At 44.2% G+C, this 15,714-nt stretch overlaps 1 protein-coding gene across 4 annotated transcripts in view; it reads left to right on the top strand.

Moving 5' to 3' along the window:
• The window catches only part of KCNK10 (potassium two pore domain channel subfamily K member 10), a 94,482-nt gene extending 79,048 nt beyond the window's left edge, over positions 1-15,434 (top strand). For all 4 annotated transcript variants that reach the window (XM_077323416.1, XM_077323417.1, XM_077323418.1 and 1 more), the window contains 3 exons: positions 8,610-8,799; positions 11,552-11,694; positions 13,272-15,434. In XM_077323416.1, coding sequence (XP_077179531.1) covers positions 8,610-8,799; positions 11,552-11,694; positions 13,272-13,892 — 954 coding nt within the window. In that variant the 3' untranslated portion in view covers positions 13,893-15,434. The remainder of the gene's footprint in view (positions 1-8,609; positions 8,800-11,551; positions 11,695-13,271) is intronic.
• The last annotated feature ends 280 nt before the right edge of the window (positions 15,435-15,714 follow it).

Below are 15,714 nucleotides of genomic sequence, written 5' to 3'. Positions count from 1 at the left end.
TCTGATTGGCCTTTAGAGATTTGATTGGCTTTGCAGATTAAAATAATCATATAGAAGTATGATAAATAAAATAATGCGGTTTCAGCAGCAGCTGCCACCACAGTACTGGTTTTAGCTTCTTTCCCAGTGATCCCTTTAAAATTACTGTCATTTTATCTCCTACACTTGGGCTTACTTTGAGTGGTTGGCTCTGCCTCCTGGAGCAGCCATTTTGTCAGAATTCCAATGATGCATATGGACCCCTGCCATAGACGATGGTATAGACCAGAGGTAGTCAAACTGCGGCCCTCCAAATGTCCATGAACTACAAGTCTTGAACTACAAGCGAGTGCTGGCAGGGGCTCCTGGGAATTGTAGTCCATGGACATCTGGAGGGCCGCAGTTTGACTACCCCTGGTGTAGACGGTGGACCACTGGTTGTTCATTGAAAGATAGCAGCATTTAAGTTAATTGGAGACACTTATCTACAGCTAGAGATGTCCTGCCCTTTTAACAGAGACTTAATGGGATGTCGTTTACCTCTACACCATCAAGAAATTTTGGTTTCCCACTCCACACATCAAACCTCTTTTAAAGCAGTGGTCCCCAACCTGCGGGCCGCGGCCCGGCGCCGGGCCGCAAAGGCCATGGCGCCGGGCCGCGGCTCCCTCTCCCCGCCCCCCCCCCCCAGTAAAAAACTTCCCAAGCCGCAAGCTTGTGTCCCGGGAAGCTTCTTACTGCGGGAGGGCGGGGAGAGGGAATCAGGGACGGGCCGCGCCCACGCGGGCCGCGGGTGTGGCCCGATCCACGGGTGCGGCTCGCGGACGCGGCCGGGCGCGGCTCGCGGGCGCGGCCCGCGGGTGCGGCCGGGCGCGGCTCGTGGGCGCGGCCCGATTCGCGGGTGCGGCTCGCGGGCGCGGCCGGGCGCGGCTCGCGGGCGCGGCCGGGCGCGGCTCGTGGGCGTGGCCCGCGCGGTCCCTGCGGGCGTGGCCCAATGCCCTGCCGGTCCCCAGCCTAATAAAGGTTGGGGACCACTGTTTTAAAGGGTCAGGATATTCCCCCCCTGGCCTTTTGGCGACTCTGTTAGCAACAATAAGAAATCTCCTGTGTTGTAAGAGGGGAGGAGAGAAACACTGTGATGGAAGAGCTTGTCAAAAAGATCTCTTCCCACTACAGCTCTGATTAACATTTGCGACAGTCAGCATTTGTAGCAAGTCCTGCTGTGAAATTTCACATCAATAGACAGGAGCACGGATTGTGTAGACCAGGCTGTATTCACATTGGAGTCTCCAGGTAACAGATAATTGCAGCATCCCTAGTTGGGGACAATCTGTTGATTGTATTCTGTGATCACGTCTGCCTTCTGCTGACATGGACTTTCTTTCCCTTGTCCCCAGCAATACTTTTCCACCTCAGGAAAGCTGATTCATGGAACTGCAGGACCCACAGCTACACCACTCAAGAAGCTGCACAGAAGAGAGGAAAGGGGGAAAATCCCCTCTCTTCCATCAGTGAGGTTCTGCTGATGGAAGAGATAGGACAGCAGTTTTACTCTTTTCCTCTTTTTCATGGCAGCCCTCTAGACATTTTACAGTTAATGTTTGGAGGAGAAGCCATCTGCTACTGGTGGTTTAGTTAGGCCTCTAGGTCCATGTTTTATATGTAAATAAGACCTGTTTGGTGCCTTGATAAGCATTTGAGACCAGTTCCTTCTGGAACCTGATTGTTTCTGCATTGGGAGCTTTGCTGCCCTGGCTCCCATTTGGAGCACAAATCCATGGTGGACAAGATGCACCAATCCAAATGTTCTGTGTGGGAGCAGGAAGAGGCAGAGCAACTTGCCCTGGTTCAAACTCCAGCCTGCAGCCCAGCGCAAAGCCTCCAGTGTGGAAATGGTGGAGAGAGCTTTCTAAGTTCTCATTATATATACCTCATGTGGCATTTAGCGCAGATAGGCTGTGCAACCCCAGGAATCAGTGTTCTGAGTGTTGGAAAGAACTGCTGGGGAAAGGAACAAAAGATAGATTTTTTATCTTGTGCTCATGAATTGCTTTGGTAAATGCAAACAAGAAGCAGATGCAGTCCTGCTGTTGGAATGGATCCCACTACCTTCCAAGTGCCATTCCTCTAGGGCAGTGGTCCCCAACCCCTGGTCTGGAGACCGATGAGTCAGTACCGGGCAGCGGCTCCTCCTCGTCCTCCTCCCAGGCTGCTGCCTTGGGGGCTGCCCTGCCACTCTGCCGCGGGCTCACCGTTGGTGCTCTCCAGTGGCCGCCATGGCTGGGGCTCCCCCTCGGCATAGCACTGCGCAGCTGCTGCTGGAAGCACCCCCCAGCGGGCGGTGGGAAGTCAGGGGCGCCGGCGGGAAAGCAAGTGGAGCAGGGGCTCAGGTGATGGCAACGTCCCTCGACAAAAAACTACCCCCCCCGGGCTTCAGTAAAATTGTCAAGCGTTGACTGGTCCCCGGTGATAAAAAGGTTGGGGACCACTGCTCTAAGGAGAAAATCTTCAGACTTGAGCCAAAATGAGACATGATTATTTATGGACAGATAAATAAATAATTTTGCTTAGTGAAGTGGTAGGACAGGGTTATGACTCAACCTTGTTATTGCTAAACATGTATTTAACAACAATAGACAAAGATTCAGAAATATGCAAGAATTTATTTTCTTCACAAATAGAATTTACCTGGTCAATGGCTTTATATTTAAAAAATCATATATTTTGTGTTCAGTTTATGCTGAGCTATATATTCCTCTATAAATTGAATGCAAAGCTGGTTTTAAATCACAGTTGCTGCTTTGTTGATAGAAAAGCAGCTTCAAGTAAATCAATTTAGACCAGACCTTTGGGCAAAGCACATTTTTGAACAAAAGTAGCAGATGGAAAAACAAACCTCCTTTCCTCCACAGTTTTCTGCTGTAAAATGCCTCTGCTCAAAGTTGTGTTTCCAGGTGGCAGGATCTGAAAACATGGCTGTGTGTCCCATGGTTTGTTTCCATCAAAAGATGTGACCTTCCATCTGAAGGGAGATTTACCTCTCCCGCTCCAGACCCCCACTCCTTCCCCCATGCTGAAAGGTCCTCTGAGGAGAGGAGGGGCATTTAATGAGCTGCAGAAAAAGCGGGGGGGGGGGGCAGGGAGGTCCCTTTCTTCTTGCACTACTTCCAGTTTGTTGGATATAAGCTGTGGTGTTGTCTAACATCTAACTTGATCCTTGATGACTTTCACATGACATCAAAGGGCTTTTAAAAAAAAGTAATGGACAGGCTCTGTCATAATTTTAATCGTAGGAATTTGGTTGTCCTTAACTGAACATAGAACTCCAGAAGACTGTCCCATCTTTAACAAGTGTATGAATGTATAACATTGGGAAACAAAACAGCAATTTAGTCTGTGACTCACCTGATATAATAAAATCAGAGTCCAGTAGCACCTTTAAGACCAACAAAGATTTATTCAAGGTGTAAGCTTTCGAGTGCAAGCACTCTTCTTCAGAAAAGTCTGAGTGCTTGCACTCGAAAGCTCACGCCTTAAAAAAATCTTTGTTGGTCGTAAAGGTGCTACTGGACTCTGATTTTATTGTGCTACTTCCGACCAACACGGCTACCCATCTGAATCTCACCTGATATAGTTTGTGCCAGCATCTGAAATGGAAAGCTGTGGTCCATTACCCCAGAAGATCCAAGCATCACAGAGAACACTGGAGTTGTGGGGGAGGGCAGACAAAAGAAGCCTGAGAGGTTACTTCTGAAAAGAATGTAAACCATCAATCTCTCTCTCTCTCTCTTTCTCTCTAATTTGTTGTTTTTTTTGTCTTTGATTTATAGCAACTGCAGTCTGCAGCATTTTGAAAGCATGATCAATTTTATGCGCTTACATTTGCCTCATATTTTAGTGCTTATGGTATGTTATGAATTTCTTTAGACAAGCAAAACAATAGTTTCATACACCTAGGGGCAAGATAAATCTTGAGCAGCTGTGTAACTGTTGGAAGTAAGCTATTCCCCCCCTCCCCAAACTAGATTGCACCTTTTGAGCCTACAGTTTATTATCAGTTTGTGAGGGGCAGCATTGCTCTGTGGGATGCAGCTCTGACATATGGGAATGCTCAGAAACCTTGCTTTGGATGAGGAGGGGAAGGTTTGACTTGATTTTTGAGGTGAGCAAGTTTGGTTTTCTGCTATATTCTTTCGGACAACAATCTAAGGGCCAGAATAAATAATTTATCTCGCTGGTGTTTCGGCTGTATAACAAAGCTGGATCTTTATAATTTATTTATAGGGCTGGAATTAATAGATTTTGGATGATATTAGGACATCAGTGTGGGAAGCTGAGGAATGAATTTATTTCTTGAGAGCCAACGTGGTATAGTGGTTAAGAGTGCAGTCTCTAATCTGGAGAATTGGTTCTTGGTTCCACATTCCTCCTCCACGTGCAGCCAGTTGGGTGACTTTGGGCTGGTCACAATTCTCCCAGAACTCTCTCAGCCCTACCTACCTCACAAGGTTCCTGTTGTTAGGAGAGGAAGGGAAGGGAAGAACTCTGCACAGAATGCTCAAACAAAGCACCTTGTGCGGCAGTAATTCTTGCTGGATTATGCTGGGATACGTTGATGGTCTTTATGGACCCTGAAGATATTTCAGGCAAGCTGCTGTGCTGGGCTGCAGTACAAGTTGCAGGAGGGTGCAGAGGTGAGCGACGAGGATGATCCAGGGCATGGGGACCAAGCCTATGAAGAAAGGCTGAGGGATTTGGGAATATTCAGCCTGGAGAAGAGGAGGTTGTGAGGGGACATGATTGTTACATTTGAAAGCCTATCACTTAGAGCAAGGGTAGTCAAACTGCGGCCCTCCAGATGTCCGTGGACTACAATTCCCAGGAGCCCCTGCCAGCGAATGCTGGCAGGGGCTCCTGGGAATTGTAGTCTACGGACATCTGGAGGGCCGCAGTTTGACTACCCCTGACTTAGAGGAGAGCATGGAGTGGTTCTTGTTGTCAGCAGAGGGTGGGATCGGCAGCAGTAGCTTTAACCTACATGTAGAACAGTACTGGCTAGATATCAGAGGGGAAATTTCACAGTCAGAGCAGTTCAGCAGTGGAATCAGCTGCCTAAGGGGGTGGTGAGCTCCCCGTCACTTTAAACAGCAGCTGGACAGATATTTATCCTGGATGCTTTAGGCTGATCCTGCATTGAACAGGGGTTGGGCTACGTGGCCCGAATGGCCCCTTTCAACACTATGATTCAGCAACACCTTGAAGACCGACAAGATTTCTAGGGCATAAGCGTTTGCTAGTGAAAACTCTCTTGCTTTGGCTCTTGGAAGCTTAAATCCTGAAAATCTTGTTGGCCTTTAAGGTGCTCCAGGGACCCTAATCTTGTTTATTAACCCTATATTTCAACATGTTTCTTTTTATGCCTTGGGTCTCAAAGGTCCTGTTGGCTGTGTTACAATTCTTTGGTTAGTTCTGTGTCATTTCTGTGTGCATGTGTGCACACTCACTCACACACACACACACACACACAGAGAGAGGAAACAGACGCAGAGCAGACAAATATCAAGGAAAATTACAGGAGGGAATATTATCTTGGAGTGTTTGAAAGAAAATTGTGCTTCTGAGACCTGTTGGGATTACAGATATTTTTTCTCAAGCTGCTACCTGGCTATTGACGGCAGGCGTTGTTTCACATTCAAGTGACCTTTTGAGAAATGAGTTTTTGCTGCTCCTGAGGAAATGCAGTTTCAGCTTCTTCGCTCAAGAGCAGCGGAGGTGTTCATTGGCAGGTTGGTTCGGTTACTGCTCAGTTCACAGCTGGCATCTCCATAGGGAATGCTGCGGCGAGAGTTTTCGGGAACCTTATTTCTTTCCTAGGTGATCTAAGCTGAAATGAGATCACAAACCTGCATAAAGGGACATGCCCTGTTTGGAAAACTAATCTGAAAACATGAGGACGTAGACGTAGCTGTCGCTGCGGTGTCAAACCTGTGGCTGGGGGAGCAGGTGACTGCGTGCTCCTCCAGGCCTTCCCGTCTGCAGTCTTTCCACAAAGCAAAATATCGGTGCGTTCCTGAATGTGTTTGTTTTCTAGAGGAGTAGTCCATCATGGGAGCCTCCTTTTGCAGCTTGAGTTAGTTCGGATTTACCACCTCAGCAAAAGCTAGCTGCAGAGCAGGTAATATTAAATATTTTCCAGTCCCATGGGTCCCAGTGTGGAAGAGTAAAGCACATTAAAAATCAGCCCAGCCTAAAAGTACTGTTAGGTGCTTCCCCATGTTCCAGAGAGTAGTAATTACCTGAGCTTGTTTCCTTTGGATGAGAGAACACCAGAAATACACCCCATTTGTATATATCGATTTATACGTAGGGAGCAGTGCTTCATATAGGCGGGTCACAGTTCATGAAGAGTTTTAGAGATAAGAACCAGCACCATGCACTGGATCCATAAGCTAACTGGCAACCAGTTGCAGCTGCTTCAGAATCACCGAAGTGTGTTCATAATGGGCCTTGCTTTGTAAAAGACTGAGATGCAACATTTTGGGTAGCCATCTCAAGTAGTGAGGATGGACGTTTCTGAAGATCTCAAGTCTTCAGGTACAGCAGGGGTCCCCAGCCTCTTTGTACCTGTGGACATCTTTGGAATTCTTGTAGGTGCAGTCTTAAAATGGCTGGTGCAGGAGGCTGAGCCAACCACAGAATGTCAGGGAGTTAAGTTATGCAGAACTCTGATAATCGCTCAGCAGCATTTCAGACATGACGTCTTTTAGAATGAACATATTGTTGTAAAACATTTCTTGCACACACACAGCTTAAGTTCAACCATGTGGTTAATACTCTCGTACTGTAGTGGCAGCTGCTGCCAAAGCAACATTTTAAAAGATCTGCACAGCCAAATGGATCTCTAATGGCCAGTCAGAAGTCCTTGTGGACAAAAACCCCATCTGGCTCCACCTACTTTCTCAAAAGAGCCAGAAAAGATATTAGCAAATATCATGGTGCCCATAGGCCCCAGGTTGAGGACCCCCTAAGGCCGAGTTTATGGGAACAGACGTTGTTTCTGATATTCAGGCCCCAGGCTATGCTGTGCTGCTCAAACTTCACACAGAGTTGAGTTATGCTTGATCACTAAATGATCCCATGCTTCTTTTAATGAAATAATTAATTCTACAAATATCAACAGTGTGTCAGTCCTGTGGATATGTAGCCCTTCTGTCTGTTTCCTGGTGCCAAGACAGGCTGGGTCTTAGTGTCTTACTGGTGATGAAAGGCCATTCTTTCCCTACTCATGAATCTAGACATTTTCCAAGCAAAGCTTTAATTTAAATTTGGGGGAAAGGATGATGGCTTGGGAATGATAATTGATTTTTGTCAGGGGAACAAGACAGTAATATATAAAAGCACCCAACCTTTCTCAAAGTCAAGGTAGGAAAGAGAAATAGGATCTGTTAGTCAACTATAGGGATAGCGTTAGAGATAAGACCAAATGGAAAACATTGTCTAATTGGAATTGCATGTTCCCAGTTCAGTTTCCTTTCTCGCTTGTGTGATAAGAACTCACATGCACACAGTACAAAACCAGAAAGGGAAACAAAACCCAACCTAACAACACAAGGTAGGAACCCGAAGGTTGAGCTACAAGGATAATTTGAAAATGCAAATATTTATTACAATAAAGAGCATAAGTACAAAATTAAAAACATCACTAGATCAGTTTGGTGTTTGAGAGATCAGTTTGAGAGATCAGTTTGAGAGCCAGTTTGGTGTAGTGGTTAGGAGTGCGGACTTCTAATCTGGCATGCCGGGTTTGATTCTGCGCTCCCCCACATGCAGCCAGCTGGATGACCTTGGGCTCGCCACGGCACTGATAAAACTGTGCTGACTGGGCAGTGATATCAGGGCTCTCTCAGCCTCACCCACCTCACAGGGTGTCTGTTGTGGGGAGAGGAATGGGAAGGCGACTGTAAGCCGCTTTGAGCCTCCTTCGGGTAGGGAAAAGCAGCGTATAAGAACCAACTCTTCTTCTTCTTCATCACAATTATATACTGTATATCATTTCAGAAGTACACATAGAACTGAATTGATCTAAGGGAAGTTTCTCTGTTAGAGATAGCTATATGTCACCTTGATTTATTAAAAAATCTCACTGGATTTTAGCTAATATGGGGGTGCATCTAATTCTCATATGGGTAGCAAGAAAATTTTGTCTAAATATCATGTCCATCAAATCTTACATGGTTCTTATCTTCCATACTGGCAAATCTCTCATTGTCTTAAACACTGAGTAAAGCAAGACTTTTCATTGATCCAGTGCATTTTCCTGGGAAACCCACAGCAACATTTATTTCCTTTGTAAAGAAACAACTTTTCTTTTGAAAATCCCAGAATGTGATGGTGGTTCTGGTAGTTTCAAAGAAATCAAATGGGGAGCTCAGAGAGAGGGAATATGCAGGAGTACATGGTAGTTATTTGTTCATCTAAAATATCTCTGCAGCCACATCAAGAAATCTATACCTACATAAGATTTTCATAGCTACTTTTAAGAGGCTGATTGGTGTGTATTTGATTTTCCAAGACAACGTCATTTTATCAGGAAGCAATTTATCAACAACCACGCATTATTTGTTTTGCAGAAGAAACAAGTGAGCCAGACGAAGATCCGGGTGATCTCAACCATTCTATTCATCCTGGCGGGCTGTATCGTTTTTGTCACCATTCCAGCAGTCATTTTCAAATACATTGAACAAGAATGGTCAGCTCTGGATTCCATTTACTTTGTGGTTGTCACCTTGACCACCGTTGGCTTTGGTGATTTTGTGGCAGGTAAGAGATTTGACTATAAATTGGGGGAGAGGATTGAATATATTCCCCACAATGCTATACTGTAAATAATATTTGAAATTAAATGGTCTTAATACAATTCATTCTGGTCACCAATTAGAAATATGCCCTGATTCAGTTAGGGGTAATATGAACATGAAAGTGAACATCTACACACATACGAATGAACCATATTTGCAATTTGTGTGTTGTGCATGTGTTGCTCTCTTCCTCAATTTTGCCATTGAAAATTGACATGGAGCTCCAAAAAAAAAGAAGAAAAATTCCTTGGCAGTAAAGGGAAAGAGGTGCTTAGACCTTAAAGGATATCAGGTAGCAGACGAAAACCCTTTCCTGTTTAAGACCCTAAGGAGCCATTGCCAATCAGAGAAGACAATCCCAACTTCGACAAACCATTGATCTCACTCAGTGTGAGGGCCAAATGAAACATAATGGCAAACTCATGGCTGCCACGAGAACACTTTTGCTGTTTTAAAGTGTTTTAATAATGCCACAAGGGATCAATTCTAATTGGGCTCACAGTGTAGCACTTTTTCCTCTCAACCCATACCATTTCAAGAGCCAAAACAGCTGTGGACCCTGTATTTAGTTTGGCGCTGAGGCTGCTTCATACAAGTGGGAGAAGAGAGTTGAAGAGAGCCAGCTTGGTGTAGTGGTTAGGAGTGCAGATTTCTAATCTGGCGAGCCCCCACTCCTCCTCCACTTGGGTGACCTTTGGCTCACTATAGCAAAGTTGTTCAAGCAGTGATATCACGACTCTCTCAGCCTCACTTACCTCACAGGGTGTCTGTCGTGGGGACAGGAAAGGGAAGGCGAATATAAGCCGCTTTGAGACTCCTTCGGGTAGAGGAAAGTGGCATATAAGAGCCAACTCTTCTTCTTGCCACAGAGTAGATCAGTAGAAGGGTTTGAATTTTTTGAAAGGGCTTCCAATGACTTGGCCCAGCTGCTCTGCACTCATTCCGTTGGACTGGAAAAGAGACTTACAGTGGTTAGGATCCTGTTGACGAGTTCTGTGCATACTGGATAGTCTCTGCTATAGAGTTTGCCTCCCCTTCCGCTCTCATTTCAAGTTGTCCGTGGGCTCGTAGCTAGCCACTGATCTTATGCAAAAAGAAAGGTCAGCAGCACCATGTGTGAAAAGCTCACTCATAGAATCCAAGACTTTATTTTTATTTTGGACATGGAAGGTGCAGCAAACAGTACTGTTGGTTTGGCATGCCAGAAAACCTTGCCTAAGAAAAAAAATGACAGCTACCATTTCATCAAATAAATTAAGTCTATGGTATCCCTTACTGGGGATCCATGGTGTCTCAATGATGCACCCAAGTTAATGTGATTTCCCCCCTATGCCAAGTACATTATTTTCTAATATTAATAATAACCTTCCAAAAAGTGCCAAAAATGTTCTTGAAAAACCTCCTTGTGAACGTGGAAGACAGGATCACAGTCTGTCCAAAAAGTACAGTCTGTCCAAAAAGCCATTCCAAAAGTATTTGTTAAAGGGTTATATATAACACAAGGTGGATGGCAGGCTATTTTGTTTTTTTGAACCAGCTTGCAGGATTTTGCTCTTCATCCTTAATAGAATTTTTGGCAGGAGACCCATCCCATTATAGAAGTCTGACACTGGGTGCTGAAGACTAATGAGGTGTGTGCAGTGTGGATGTTATGTACTTGCTGGGATGAGAACACTACCGTCCTCAGCCATAAATATCTGTTCCTGCCAGTTTTCAGTCAGCAAACGTGCTGTTTGGGGACCAGAGGGCAAAGGAAGAAGTGAATATCATTCTTCAGGACTGTGATGAAGAGAAGGTGTTTCCTTTAAAGCCAAGTTACATACGTTTTGTTACAGTTGTTATTTCATATAGATCGTCTTGGACACAAAGTGCTTTTTTTGCTCCTTAGGTTTTGTCACCCTTGTTTTTCCCCCCATCGGGTTTGGCATGAATGCCATGAATGGAGGATGCACAACAGCAGTTGCTGCTGTGATATCATACAAGACCAGAAAGGGAACAAAAACCCAACCTTCACAAAGTCAAGAACTCAAAAGTTGAGATAGAAAACAATATAAAATTTAAACAATTATTTATTAAAGGGCACCAATATTAGGTTAAAAACAAAGTAAAAACCATATTTAAAAAACTATACCGATCTAACTGCACACAAATAGATCAAATGCGTTTCAACCCTACTGGGTCTTCCTTTTTACTTTATTTTTAACCTAATATTGCTGCAGTGATATCTTCTTCTTCTTCTGCCATTGTAAGCTTCATTCCTACTAACAGGCATTAAAGGTAAGTAGAGGATGGAGCTCTGTGTTAAGGGGAGCTCCCTTGCGTGCCAAGCCGATTGCCTGCTTCTCTGCCTATCCCGTTTTTATCCCAGCATTCCTTTGAGGAGTCCTGGAGGGCATTCAGAATTTTCTTCTCCTTCATTGCGCATCATTTATCTACAATTTTTAGCTAAGTGTGATTTAAAGTCATTTCAGATTTCAATGTGAATGCATTCATTTGGAATAATCAGTACATTTTCTCATAGCCAGCATAGATGGGACTGGAAATATCCATGATTGGGGTCTCACATAAAGTTTAGTTTTGCTTTTTTATCAAAGTAGCTTCAAGGTAGGGGTGGGCTGGGGCTAAAGAAAAAGTCTTCATTTTTTAATATTTTGGCCATGAATCATCACAGACCACAAATCAAACATTTGCTTTTTGTCCTCTCCCCAACTCAGGTGGAAATACTGAAATCCAGTATCGGGAGTGGTACAAGCCCCTGGTGTGGTTCTGGATCCTGGTTGGCCTTGCCTATTTTGCTGCCGTCCTCAGCATGATTGGAGACTGGCTACGGGTTCTTTCAAAGAAGACTAAAGAAGAGGTAACTGCAGGATCCTGGTTCATATTGGCAGGGTGGGCAAAAGGGCAGACTTTGACTGCTAGCTCCCATTTTAAGTTTCTCCCCTCCTTCCCTTCTTGTGTTCTCTCTGCTTTCTTCAGCAGGCACTTTGTAGAACTGTAGTATTGATCCCAGCATAGGGAAGAAAGAGAATCAGGAATGGATTGAATTGCAGAGTGCTTTGAAGAGGAAAAACTATCATCGTGGGGGGAGAAAGGTTAACCGATCTCAGGGTTTCCAGGAATTCTTCCCTGTATAACTCAACCCAGTAACCTCCTACAAGGAGCTTAGTTTCTAAATTGCAGCATGGAGCATAGTTATCTGTAAATAACATATATTATTTGTTAAGAATCTCAGACATCTTGGCAGAGGACCGAAAAATAATGCGCATGAGAGAACTGGGTTGTAACTGTATGTCATTACATGGTATCACCTGGTCTCAAAGGGTGCTTCTATGTCTTTAATAGCCTGCAGTAAGAGGAGTTGTTTGGTCTCCCATGTGTCTGCAAATGCATTACTTGGTATTAATGCAGTACAGCAGGAAATCAGGCAAGAGCCATTTTGAAACTCTAAGGAATATTCTAAACCATGTAGCTTTAGTCATTTTATTTATAATTGAGACAGTCTTGCACAGAAATAGTTGTTGCTTATTCGTGTTAATTTAAAACTTTTTTTTGCCATCAAATTGTAGCTGATTTATGACAATCCTGTAGGGGAGTGGTCTCCAACCTTTTTATCACTGGGGACCGGTCAACGCTTGACAATTTTACTGAGGCCCAGAGGGGGGGTAGTCTTTTGCCAAGGGACATCATCACCACTGCCTGAGCCCCTGCTCCACTTGCTTTCCCGACGGCACCCCTTTCCTGCCGCCTGCTGGGGGATACTGCCAGCAGCAGCTGCGCAGTGCCACACTGAGGGGGAGCCCCAGCCATGGCGGCCGCTGGAGAGCACCAAAGGTGAGCCGGCGGCAGAATGACAGGGCAGCCCCCGAGGCAGCAGCCAGGAAGGAGGACGAGGAGGACCGCGGCCCGGTACCAACTGATCCATGGACTGGTCCCAGTCCTCGGACCGGGGGTTGGAGACCACTGCTGTAGGGTATTCGAGGCAAGAGATGTTCAGAGATGTTTTAACATTGCCTTCTTTCCGTAACAAGTCTGGTATTCCTTGTGGTCTCCCATCCAAATACTAACCAAGGCCAACTCTGCTTAGCTTCTGAGATCCGATGCGATAAGATTAGACTGTGGTATCCAGATCAGGGCTTAGGCAGTTTGTCCTGCTTTACCTCCTCAGTTTAAAGGTGGCCGGCAATGCAGCACCAGGTTTGTAGGTCACAACAAATAACAGTTCAATTAGCAAGATTTCCACCCCCCCACACAAAAAATAATGGGCAAATCTTTTAAAAATGGGTTTAAAATGTACAGGACACAGATTTAAAACGTCACACCATTAAAAATGCATATTCATGAAATCACACACACTTAATTAACATCACCACCACCCTCTCCGTTTTCCTCAGCTTTTTCCCTTTTGTGATTTTTGTGATTCTTCCCCCCCGACAGGTTGGTGAAATAAAAGCCCATGCAGCTGAATGGAAAGCCAATGTGACTGCAGAGTTCAGGGAAACACGGAGACGGCTGAGTGTGGAGATCCACGACAAGCTTCAGCGGGCAGCCACCATCCGGAGCATGGAGCGCAGGCGCTTGGGCCTGGACCAGAGAGCCCACTCTTTGGATATGCTCTCTCCAGAGAAACGCTGTGTCTTCGCTGCCTTGGACAGTGGCCGCTTTAAGGCTTCATCTCAGGAAAGCATCAACAACAAACCGAACAACTTGCGCCTTAAAGGGACGGAACAGCTGAGCAAGCATGGGCAAGGGGCCTCCGAGGACAACATTGTCAACAAATTTGGCTCTTCTTCCAAGCTGACCAAGAGGAAAAACAAGGACCTGAAAAAGAGCATCCCTGAAGACGTGCGGAAAATTTATGAGACGTTCCGGAACTATTCCTTGGATGAAGAGAAGAAGGAGGAAGATTCTGAGAAAGTGTGCAACTCAGAGCATTCGAGCACTGCTGTGCTCACCAATTTCATTGAGCAGCACATGGACCTGGAGAATGGGATGATACCCACCGAAACCAAAGAAAGGGAACATGAAAACAAATCTTTACTTGAAGACAGGAATTAAATGTAAAAAAAACAAACAAACAAACTTTGACTTTAATGAACCAATGTTAGTCTTTTATACATGTATGAGATATATATAGATATATGTATCAAGACATGTGCCTTATACAGACTCCTAATTCAATCTGAATTAACATAGCATCTTGAGAATATTTCACTGTGCCATAATGACCGAAGCTTGCTCTGCCAAAAGAAATCACAAAGACAACACTGGGGAATGGCATCTGAAGGTGGAATATTGACAGAAATGTCAGCCTACATAATGCTTACTATTGGGGAAAGGCCAGTGTTCTGGTAATGCAACTGGAAAGGTGATCACCATGGCAGGAGAGCAAAGTCTTTGAAGAGCATTTTAGGAAGCAAGGAATGAAAAGCATCAATGTGTCTTTTCCAGTGGATAGCCAAGATCCTTGCTCCTTTCACTGCTGAAATTCTGGGTTTTTTTACCTTAAAAAGAGGGGGGACTGTCAATTTAAAAATAAGGCAGTGTTTATGATTTGGCATGGCATCCAAATATCAGTAGTTTTCCCATTTTGTATTAAAAATAGGAGACAATATTCAGTACCCTCACCCCACCCTCCACCTCAAAGAATGTCCATGCACAAGGAGGCCACTGGGACATGAATTAAGGCATCAACAAAGGCAGCATTTTATTTTTTCCAGAAAAAAAAGAAAAGAAATACATGAAAACCACACATTGTGAATATTTATCATAACAAATGAAAAATAAAAAAGAGAGAAAAATGACACAAAAATTCCTCCCCCACCATTGGAAGAAGAATCCATTATAAACAGACAATACCCTGGGGGAAAAAAACTAATTAAGAGAGGAAATATATTGATAACCTTGTGCTTGGTTCAAGAAGCAGTGAGCCACTTGGATTTTTTTAAAATGAAATTTCACATTCACACTTTGTATCACTGAAGAAACTTCAGTTTTAATGCTGTAATACTCTGAAGACAGAAAGCAAAGCCTTTGCATGATGTCAACAGTTTGCTATTCTCTGTAGCGGAATTTGAATTTCTAAAAATAGACATATGTGCATATACTATGTTAAGACCAGGGGTGGGGCAACTTTCAAATCTCAGGGCTTGGTGTCCCTATTTGGTGGGTTAGGGTTTAGGTGACTGATGCAAACAACTCTCTCCAAAATTCCATGAAGTGGCGATAAAATTTGATGGAAAGATTTTAAGTGCTTATAGCTTTAAGTGCCATTAATACCATCATATTGTGCAACCATTTCATCAAATATCTTGCTTAATATGTTTCCTTGATTTTTTTCCCTTTCCTTTTTCCTTTAATTTTCCTTCTCTCCTTCCATTTTCCTCTCTTCCTTCCGTTATCCTTCCTAAGAAACTTAGCAAAAATGTTTTTGTTTTTTTCCAAAACAAACAGAAAATGAGAAGCTAAATCACTACGCATTTTATCTACACTGTCATATCCTGGGTGAGTGGATATGAAAAGCACAAATTGCTTCAGACTTCAGAATGAATGTTCAATGATGAGGAAGTGAGAACATTAATTAATGGGAATTACAACCTATGCTTGGATTCTGTGTGTTTTTATCTATGTGAGAAAGAGATGGAGAGGAAGGTATTCATTTCTGATGTTTTAGAAGTGAAGCATTGGTGGGGCATGTATCTGAATCTTTCCTTTATCTTTCCCTGACTGAATAATGTCACAGGTTTGTTGATATTTGCTCAGAATTCACCACATCTGTGACCACCCTGTATTTCCAGCTTCCCATACTACTGTTCAGCTATAAATTATGGAGACACACTGAGGAGAGTTGGTGAGGGAACACACAGGTCCCCATTTCAAT

This window comes from Paroedura picta, chromosome 2 (genome assembly GCF_049243985.1).
Source record: "Paroedura picta isolate Pp20150507F chromosome 2, Ppicta_v3.0, whole genome shotgun sequence".
NCBI classification, from domain to species: Eukaryota; Metazoa; Chordata; class Lepidosauria; order Squamata; family Gekkonidae; genus Paroedura; species Paroedura picta.
The sequence above is the reverse complement of the archived record's forward strand: the minus strand, read 5'-3'. Positions and strand labels throughout refer to the sequence as shown.